The 10,327-nt window shown below is 37.3% G+C and overlaps 1 protein-coding gene across 1 annotated transcript in view; it reads left to right on the top strand.

Annotated features, from left to right (window-relative positions):
- Hfm1 (helicase for meiosis 1) overlaps positions 1 to 10,327 on the top strand; it is a 128,759-nt gene that overhangs the window by 23,751 nt on the left and 94,681 nt on the right. Inside the window, exons 4-7 of the mRNA XM_008826844.1 lie at positions 2,728 to 2,990; positions 3,492 to 3,539; positions 9,439 to 9,509; positions 9,935 to 10,067. Of these exons, the coding sequence (XP_008825066.1) occupies positions 2,728 to 2,990; positions 3,492 to 3,539; positions 9,439 to 9,509; positions 9,935 to 10,067 (515 nt within the window). The remainder of the gene's footprint in view (positions 1 to 2,727; positions 2,991 to 3,491; positions 3,540 to 9,438; positions 9,510 to 9,934; positions 10,068 to 10,327) is intronic.

Here is a 10,327-nt window from a genome sequence, read left to right as displayed (position 1 = left end):
CATTCCTTACAGAATCTTTAAGACTGATACCTGCTGTTATCCCCATTATTTTTTCTGTAAGATGTGAGTGTTGTATTAGGGATATTGATAGTTACTTCATATCTTAATGGCTATCATCAACAAAGTACTTTTCTTTTGATCAGTTAAATATAAATTTGGTGTCTCTGCGTGTTGCAGAATTTTACAGAGATATTTCTCTACTAGAATAATTATGGATAATTTGGGGTGACTTGATTTAATATATACTTTGTTTATTTCTCCATTTGGAGAGAAGGAGAGGCAGGACATACAACCCTGATGTGATTGATCAGGAAACTGTACATATGAATATGGATATATCAGCATCCTCTGGTGCAAATGACATGATTAACGGTTATAATATGCCTTAGAAATGATGAGCTTGGCTGGACAGTAACACCTTTTACAAATGAAGACAGCGGGCACTTTCCATGTCTGAACAAAGCTAGGGATCTCCTCTGAGATAAAACACCCACCCCTCCTATGTTAAAGAGGAAATCCTGTTTTACAACCTAAAGACCAATGTAAAGCTGAAAGGTGAAGAGAAATATATATACCTGAAGACAAGATATGAAAATAAGGAGAAATGTCCCCGTAGTGATAAATGTTCTGCCTGCTTTCTGACTTCAAAATCAGAAAGCATAGCTCTCCTCTTTCTAGCTCCTTCACAGCTGTGGAGATTTCCATGCTTGCAGGCCCTATTGCTTTTTATTTCTCACTTCAGTAAGTCATCCTCAAGTTCCCTTCTGTGCTCCTTTTAAATCCTTTTATCTACAAGGTCATGAACCTACAAAAGGGACTCTGTGTCCCCCAGTAACACTGTTAGATGAATTACTTTTACTATTACTATATTAAGTGGGCTTTCCCCCCCTCTATAACACTTAACTGACTTTCATCGGTTTAATTAACTAGCCATACTTGTGTATAAATTATTCTAAAACTTAATGGCTTATAACATGAAACATCGGCATTTTTCATAATTTCTGTGGTTTAGTAATAAGTTAATTAGTTTGGGTCTGGGGTCTCTCATGATAAGTATAAGATATTGGGACTTCTCAAAGGGTCACAATCAAACTGTTATGTAGCGTCTATAGTCACCTGACACCCGACAGAGATTGTTCTAATTTGCTTTCTATTACTGTGATAAAATACCTTGACCAAAAACAACTTATGGAGGAAAGGGTTTATTTCATCTTGCACTTTACATCATAGTCAGTCACTCAGGGAAGTAAGGGCAGAATCTCAAGACAAGAACCTGGAGGTAGGAACTGAAGCAAAGATCACAAGGGAACACCGCTTACTGACTTGCTTCTCTTGGCTTTCTCAGCTACATTTCTCTGTAAAAAATAGTTTATTTGGGGGCTGGAGAGATGGTTCAGTGGTTAAGAACATTGGTTGTTCTTGCAGAAGACCCGGGTTTGAATCCCAGCACCCACATGGTGGCTACACATACACATAAAATAGACTCATACACATAAAATAAAAATAATACTTTTTTTAAAGTTTATTTTATTTTTTATGTTGACATTTAAACAAGATGTCAGCTGAAAGACATTCCTGGTGCTATGTAACAAATATTTTTTAATTGAATTTTTTGTGCATTTTATACAGAATATCTCAAACAATGTGTATGAGTGTATTGCTGCATGTAAGTAGATGCACCCATGTCATGCAGTGCCAGCAGAGGTCTGAAGAGGGCGTCAGATCCCCTGGAACTGGAATGACAGTCATCTGTTAGCCACCATGTGGGTGTTGGGAATCAAAGCTGGATCCCGTGGAAGAGCATCCAGTGCTCTTAACAACTGAGCCATCCCTCCAGCCCTCAGCTACTTTTCTTATACAACAAGGTCCACCTTTTCAGGGATGACACTGCCCACAGTGAGCTGGGCCCTCCTATGTCAATTAATAATCAAGAATATGCTCCACACACATGCTCATAAGCAGTTTGATGGAGGAAGTTCCTCAATTGAGACTCACTTTTCCCAGGTGACTCTAGTTTGTGTCAAGTTGACAAAAATCAACACAGGGACTATGAGTTCATTTTTGTCATCCATTTTGTCCATCAAGTTAATGCTGGTTGTTGACAGAAGTCCTCAGTACCTCTCCACATGGGCCTTTTCATAGAGTTTTTATGGTATGCTGATTAACTCGCCATACATGAAGTTCCTAAGAGTCTCTGTGCAAGGAACTTAGCCTTGGAAGTCACACAGAGTATTACATACTAGAGTACACTACCAGTTACACAGGCCAATCCTAATTTAGTGATTCATTTTGTAGAAGACTACAAAAGTGTGTGCCTACTGGGAGACAGGGATCCCTGGAGCCATCTTGGATACTGACTGCCACAAGAGGGTTATTTGGGTTTTAGGAAAATGTAGAGACATAAATCAGTGGTAAACTTAGAAAGTCATATTTTTATGTGATTGACTAGGTTTTTTTTTAATAAGCCAAAAGCTATGGATATATATGTATATGGTTTTTTGAGACAGGGTCTCCCTGTAGCCCCAGCTGACCTGGAACTCGCCTTGTAGACCAGGCTGGCCTCGAACTCACAGAGATTCTCCTGTCTTTGCCTCCCAAGTGCTAGGATTAAAGGTATGTGCCACCACACCCAGCAAGCTATGGATATTTTTAAGGGGATAATTTTGTGTTGATTTTTCATTCTAAAACTGTTACAAAGTGAAAACATTGTGGGGTTTTTTTTTTCAGATTATTTAAGATATGTGACAATATACGTGGATGTGATTATGCTAATGACAGTGTAAATTTGGACTCTCACATTGGCTCAGCAATAATTACCCCAACAAAAATAAATAAAGGGAAGTCATGGAACAATACCAATAATAAGCAGACACTTCAATATTCTACAAGTAGGTTCATGCCAAATGATACTTTTTCTGCATCTGAAATTGGAGAAGACATATTCAAAGTACCATCCTTTTCAGTTATATCCAGACCTCATGACATTCAAGGTAATTTCTTGCCTATTTGGCTGCTTTTTATGAAAATACAAACTAATTTTCATTTCTTAGCACAAGGAAGAATACAAAATATAGTAAATTTGAGTAAGTTGTCTTGACATGTGCAGTTTATACATTTCTTTATTATGTTGCATTACTTTTTAGTCATATCCTAATAAATTTTATCTGTGCTTTCAGTAAAAAGCTTAAAGTTGTTTTAAAATATTTATTTTATTTTTTGTGCATAAGTTTTTGCCTGTAAGTATGTGTATCATGTGTATCACATGCATGTCTGATGCCCTCACAGGCTAGAAGGAGGCATTGGATCCCCTAGAACTGGAGTTATAAATGGTTGTGAGCCACCATGTGGGTGCTGGGAACTGGATCCAGGTCCTTTGCAAGAACAGCAAGTGGTTTTAACAGCTGAGCCATCCCTCCAACCACCATCCCAAGCAAAAGTATTATTGAAACTGTTTTATGGAAATGATTAAAAATATTCTATTCATTTTTCAGGCTTAACCAAAAATGACTTAAGTTTCTTGAAGGCTGTCACAGAAATTCGTATCCTTTAATTCATTTTACAACAGCTACTTTTATGTTTATGAAATCATATTTAAAATATTTTTTCATTGTATTCCTGTGTTTATTTTGGTTGACAAAGAAAAAGGTAGAAAAATAAACCTTTTAGGTTATGTGAGAGATACATATGGCAGTCAGTGTTGCTCCAAGTGTGATCTATAGACTGGGCCAGTTTGTGAATTGTTTTTAGTCTATGACAAACACAGAAATCAGATTTGTTATTTCGCCTTTTCTGGGATAACTTTTATGGATTTACTTACAGATAGATATAGATAATTTCTGTGGGGGGTAAAAATAGCTATATGAGGTTTAACCAAATAGGGAAAATTGAGGTTAAATGGGACATTTTACAAATCTAATGTTTTAGAAGGAACCTCACTTGGACTTTATAAATATAGTCCAATTTACATGCCTGAGCATTTCTAGTGTAAATATTTGAGTGTATTCTGGTGGTCATACCCTTTTTTCATTTTTAATGCCCTGTTCATTCCTATACCAATATGCTGAATCAATTTTATTGTAATTTATCAACTGTTTTGTGACTTATTTCTCCCATGGCCTAAGAATTCTTTGCCCATCTTACTCATCTTCTGATCTTCAACTACATTGGAAGGTAGATGAAGTAAGGCATATAAAACAGTGAAGCCATTTTGGTAGAGAAGTAGCCATGAACAAGGGTAAAGGTAGGTCTGTAAAGCTGAATATGTTCAGAAAGAACAAGCATTCCAGTTTGGCTGAAATCAAAGATATGATAGAAGTAGTAGGAAATAATTTTGGACAGATATCAGGATCAGATCATTTAATGCCACGAATATCAAGGTCAGAGGTTTTGAAATTTTTTTCCTCAGGGCTAGAGAGATGGCTCAGCAGTTAAGAGCACAGACTGCTCTTGCAGAGGACCTGGGTTTGATTCCCAGCATCCACATGGCAGCTAACAACTGTCTGTAATTCCAGTTCCAGGGGATCTGACACCCTCTTCTTACCTCTGTGGGCACTGCACGACATAGGTACACTTACACACATACAGGCAATACACTCATAAAATACTAAAATAATAAATAAAATTTAAAAAATTTTTCTCATAGCTATATTGTGTTGGGGGACTCTGCTGCTAAGGTTGCAGTCCACCATGTCTGGATAGCTCTATGGAGATCGGCGCTGAATGGAGGACTCCCTTTCTCACCAGGGGCTTCCTGCTCTCTTCCTGACCTTATTTGGAAAGTGTCTCCAAGCACAGATACCTGGCCTTATTTGGAACAAAACCATTGGCATACTTACCTGCAAAAACTGCCCCTGGGTTTTTTCTGTGTGATAATTAGGCATTGCACTATATCCAGATGATAGGGTCCTCCTACCACATGCAAATAAAGCATACTGTGAGCACCTATCAGGTGAAGCTTTGGCTGCCATCTTCACCCTATATTCTCCCTCAAGCCCCGCTGAATAAACGAGCTGTCTCACTGAAGCTGACTCCCAGAAGGTCTTTTCCGTCATACTCACGGGCCGTCCTGACCCTGCTTGCTGCCTCTGCTCCCTTTCTTCTTGTGAATTGGTGGCCAACGACCCACGAGGGAAGGGAGAGACCCACAGTATTAAAGTCTAATTAGCAGATAGACATGTACAGCTTTAAAGTAAGCAGTGTGATTTATTTATCTGCATACATTGTGAAGGTGATTACCAAAATCAAGCTAATTAACATATCTGTCACTTTACATAATTTCCTTGTGTGTGTACATGTGTATGTGTATGTGTGCATGTTGAGATCTGCTTTCTTGGGTTTATTTATTTACTTATTATTTATTTATTTATCTTTTCCAGACAAGGTCATACTATGTAGCCCAGGTTGTTCATGAATGCTAGATCCTTAAGCCTCAGCCTTTCAAGTATGGGCACCACTATACTCAACCTTTTTAAAATTATTATTATAGAACATTTTTCCCTTGAGAAAGTATCCCACTACATTGTCTAGGCTAGTCTTGAATGGGCTCAAGCTGTGCTCCTGCCCCATTCTCTCAAGCGGCTGAGACTACAGGCACATGCCGCTATGTCTTTGTTTTTATTTTTAATTATTAATCAATGAAGAAAAAACATTATACTTTTGAATGGTCAAATTACTTCATCAAAACTATGCTTTAATTAAAAGGAATTAGTGACTCAAGGCTGGGGAATGCTATAGAATCTACTAAAGTTATAGTCTTGTTGACAGAACACAAAGTGAATTTCAGGTAATGGGCAGTCAAGCTAGGGAAACCTGGGCAACACTGATTTCAATCCTTGGTACCATGTAGATCATTTGAGATAATTCTGAAGAACAGTTAAAACATGCTCGGGGAAGATGATGCTTCATTAGGTAAAGCACAAGGTTGGCATAGCAGCTGGGCTATAATCCCAGAGCTGGAGAGATGGGAACAGGAAATCCCCAGAGCAACGTGGCTAGCCAAACTAGCCTGAAAGGGTGAGCTCTGAGTTCAGGGAGAGAGAATGTGTTAATAGGTAAGGTGGAGAGATTAAGGATGATACCTGATATCAACTCATGTGCACATATGCACATGCATCAATAGAATGGAAACCTAGGAAATAGTTTAGCATTAGGCAGTTAAATATTGTCTAATTAGCTGTATGATGTAAAATGCTTTTGTTGGGAGCCCTTTCGGAGACTATTACAGAGTTCCACAACTGGTCACACACATACATAGTCTGTATATTGCCCAAGTCTAAGTGGTGCATCTATAGTGCAACCTCTACACCTAAGGCTCACAGAACATAGAACAAGGGGTAAAGAAGACAATAATGAATATCTCAGTTCTCATTAATGAAGCTCTCTAATGCAGCAGAGGGCCAGGAACACAAATGGCCAAAGTGTAGAGACTAAGAGTCTGCAGAATGCTGGTCCTTGAACAGGACTCCTATATTAAACTACAACACCGCCCCCCGCCCAGGGCTCAGAGACTTGTGGAAGAGGGGGTAGAAAAATTGAAAGAGCCAGGGAGGAAGTGCATGATCATATGGAAATAGAGTCCTACAAGCTCCTGGGACCCTGTTCATATGAACCTACAGCAATGGTGTCAGCATGCACAGGACCAATGCAAACTCAAGCAGACAAAAACCCAGCATAGAACTGGGGAAATGGACAGCTGACCCCAATCTTAGTCAAAGAATTATTGGCAGCTGATTACTGCTGGATGAGGAAGAGATGATTTCCTAAAGCGAGAGACTAGATAGTCTGACTAGACCTCGGTGGATGAACTTGCACTGAGGGACATCTGGAAGTTTTGTCAGACTGCTTCTGCCACAGTATTGCCATTTTCAGTTCTGCAGACATTTTCCAATTACACAGCATATAATTCTAGCACTGCTAGAAGTTTATTGAACAGAAGGAAAGATTTGATTTTGAATGTTCTTAGAGATGATAGATAACATATTTAATGGTTGAGGTTATGCACTAGGAGACTGATTCTGCATCTACTCTGAATCAAAGATTCATTTTATGAATATAAATTGATGTAGAGCTATCTAATGAGAGTAAAAACAGCATGATAGTTCACTTCTAGGCTTGTTACAAATAAATATTTTATATGGAAAAACATATCTTGAGGGAAAATGAGATTCCTTCAAAAACTGATGAACTGACAAACTAAAATTTTGGTTTTGTTTTGACACAAATATTGTGACATGCTGAAAGTAAAATGAAGATTTTTAAATTAATCACATGGTTTAATAAGTACAAACCTATATTAACTGAGGTACTGTTCTAGGTATTTGGATTATGTCAGTTAAGAAAAAGAGACAGCAAATCCTTGCCCTCGAGTCACTATTCTTGCAATAAAGATAGGGAAGAGGGTAGATCTGAACAATTGTAATAGTAAATAAGTCGTGGTATTTTAGAAGATCCTGAGTACTATGGGAAAACAAAATGTAGAGCTGAGGAGAATGAAATTGGGACTGCTGGAATTGAAGATTCAAGATACAGAATTTAATAAAATAAATAGGTCAGGCCATCTTGACAAGGTGAGATGTAAGCAAGAGGGTGAATGAGCTAAGGAAATTTGGAGGGAAGAATAAAGCATCTACACAGATAAAAATATCATGGCAAGTACATGGCTGATGTTTTGGATAGCAGAGTCTATTATAACTAGAGATGAGTCTGAGGTTAAAGAAACAGAGGAGCTGAAGTCGGAGTGACCAATGGCAAGTGAAGGGTTGAAGGGAGAGACGGTGAGAAGATAAAATCAAGGACCAGATAGCCATTTTCTTGGAGGGAAAGGGAAAATTTTAAAAATATTTATGTGTATGAGTATTTTGCCTGCATGGATGTGTGCAATGCTTGTGGAGGCCAGAAGAGGGCGTCAGACCCCCTGGAACTGGAGTTATGAATGGTTGTTAACTACCATGTAGGTGCTGGGAACTGAACTTAGGTCCTCTGCAAGAATAGCCAGTGCTCTTAACTGTTGAGCCATCTCTCCAGCCCCTGAGAGGGAAATTTAAGCAGAGAATTCATATAATCTGATTTAAGTTTTAAAAAGTGCTGGGTGTCGTGGCACATGCCTTTAATCCCAGCACTTGGTGGGCAGAGGCAGGTGGATCTCTGTAAGTTTGAGACTGGCCTGATCTACATAGCAAGTTCCAGGCCAGCTGGGGCTACAGGGAGACCCTGCCTCAAAAAGACAAAAAAAAAAATTTTTTTTTAAAGCATCACTACAAATAATATACGAGTTTGTATATATCTTATAAAAATGCAGTGTTTGGACAACTGTCTTTGTGTTTTCAGATGTATTATCTCTTATATCTAATAAGCTTTAAATTTTTAAATTTATTTTTATTTATGTGTATGTGTGTGTATGTGCCTGCTTGTCTGTATGTGCCCACAGAGGCCAACAGAAGACATAGGACCCCCTGGAACTGAAGTTACAGGCCCTGTGCAAGGCATTAAGTGCTGTTAACAGCTCAACTATCTCTCCAACCCCCTAATAAATTCTAAAAGCCTCAAATACAGGAACTCCCCCTTTCTTGTAGTTTTCTAAATCTAGTAATGCATTTTGCATATAGTGTTTAATAAATGTAGTTGACCAATCACAACTTTGTAAGAAGAGTGCCATTAAAATATTGTTCAGGTTGACAGTAGACTCTCACCTTGGAGAGAGGCCAATTACTCTTTTTGGTCTTTTTGAGGCAGGGTCTCACTGTAGCCCCAGCTGGTCTGGAACTCGCTATGTAGACCAGGCTGGCCTCAAACTTACAGAGATTCAACCACCTCTGCCTCCCAAGTGCTGGGATTAAAGGCATGTATCACCATGCCCCCACTAAATTACTCTTTATATTTATTAATATGTTTTAAACTTTCTAACAAGGCAAGTGTGAATCAAATTCATTTTGTTGAACAAGTATACTGATTATTACAATTAAAATCCAACAGTTAACACAAGTAAGCTATCAAAATGAATTTATGACCAACTGACCAGGTATATCCCTCAACTAATGAAACAGAATTAGCAATCAGTCATTAATAAGTGAAAATTTGAACATTAAAGAAAATATTTTTAAAAAACCAAGTGTTCTGGTCAAGATGAATAAGAAAAAGCAGTATTTTGGAAAACAAACTAAAAACATAGTTCTGATAGGCATGCGTTCATATATATAGACCTCTTCCATCATATCTAACTCTCAACTTATAACCTTTATATGATCTTTTGTGTCTCAGGTTCTTTTTAGAATATGGGATGTGACAGGAGCCTAGAATAATTTCCAATAATTCTTAAGATGCCAAAATAGCAAATGTTAAAACCTTATGTGAAAGCCATTATCATTGAAACAGAATTTTTAAATAAAAAGTAACCATTTCTTTAAAATTCTGAAGTATTTGACTCCTTAATATTATTTTAAGCAACAAAGTTTAGAAGTATATTTAAAGAATTCCCTTACTTCAACTATATACAATCCAAAGCCTTTGATGATGTAAGTATCTTGTATTTATTTACTCATCTTCCTCTTCTCACTAATTGTGTGCTCTCTAAGGAGAGGGAGTAGTCAGTATCACATTCAATTACTAGTACATTTTAGGAACTTAGAAAATGTTTGTTAGATGAGTACATGTGATTCATATCAGTGGATTGACTTGTATTTATTAATTTATAAGAATTTCTCTGAAAGATTAAAGAATAAATTTCTTCTAGGTCTAGTATTTAATTTTGACAAAATAGTATGATAAAATATTTTTAGGAGTTGAAGAGTCTAGAGCAGGATTACAGCTATAGTCATTGCAGAGGTAAACAGGTTTGGAGCATTATTCCTTGGTCTTCCTAAAGCATATTTTCTAGCAAGTTAAGAATTATGTTAAACATTCTTTATATTATGTAGTCAATTAAGTGTTATTTTTTTAGCCTCTTTACACATATAGGAATTTTGTGATTTGTGCTCCAACTGGTTCTGGGAAAACTGTACTGTTTGAACTAGCCATAACAAGATTGTTAATGGAAGTACCGTTGCCATGGTTAAACATGAAAATTGTTTACAGTAAGTACATATTATAAAATGATGATTATAATAAAAGTTTGAAGCAAAAATGAAGCCAATTTAATTCAGGACATAGAAATTATTACTTGGCATCTCATACATTTTAAAACTTTTTATCAATTTATTTGCAGTGCTGTGACTAAACCTGTACATAGGCTGTCTCCCACTAAGCACTACTAGCCTTAACAAATTCTCCCTTTTTTATTTATATATGTGTGTGTGGTGCTCAAGATTGAGCTTAGGGCCTTACACATGCTAAG

Source organism: Nannospalax galili, unplaced genomic scaffold (genome assembly GCF_000622305.1).
Source record: "Nannospalax galili isolate Female #2095 unplaced genomic scaffold, S.galili_v1.0 scaffold451, whole genome shotgun sequence".
Lineage (NCBI taxonomy): Eukaryota > Metazoa > Chordata > Mammalia > Rodentia > Spalacidae > Nannospalax > Nannospalax galili.
Note: the sequence above shows the minus strand (reverse complement) of the source record. Positions and strands in the feature narration are given on the sequence as shown.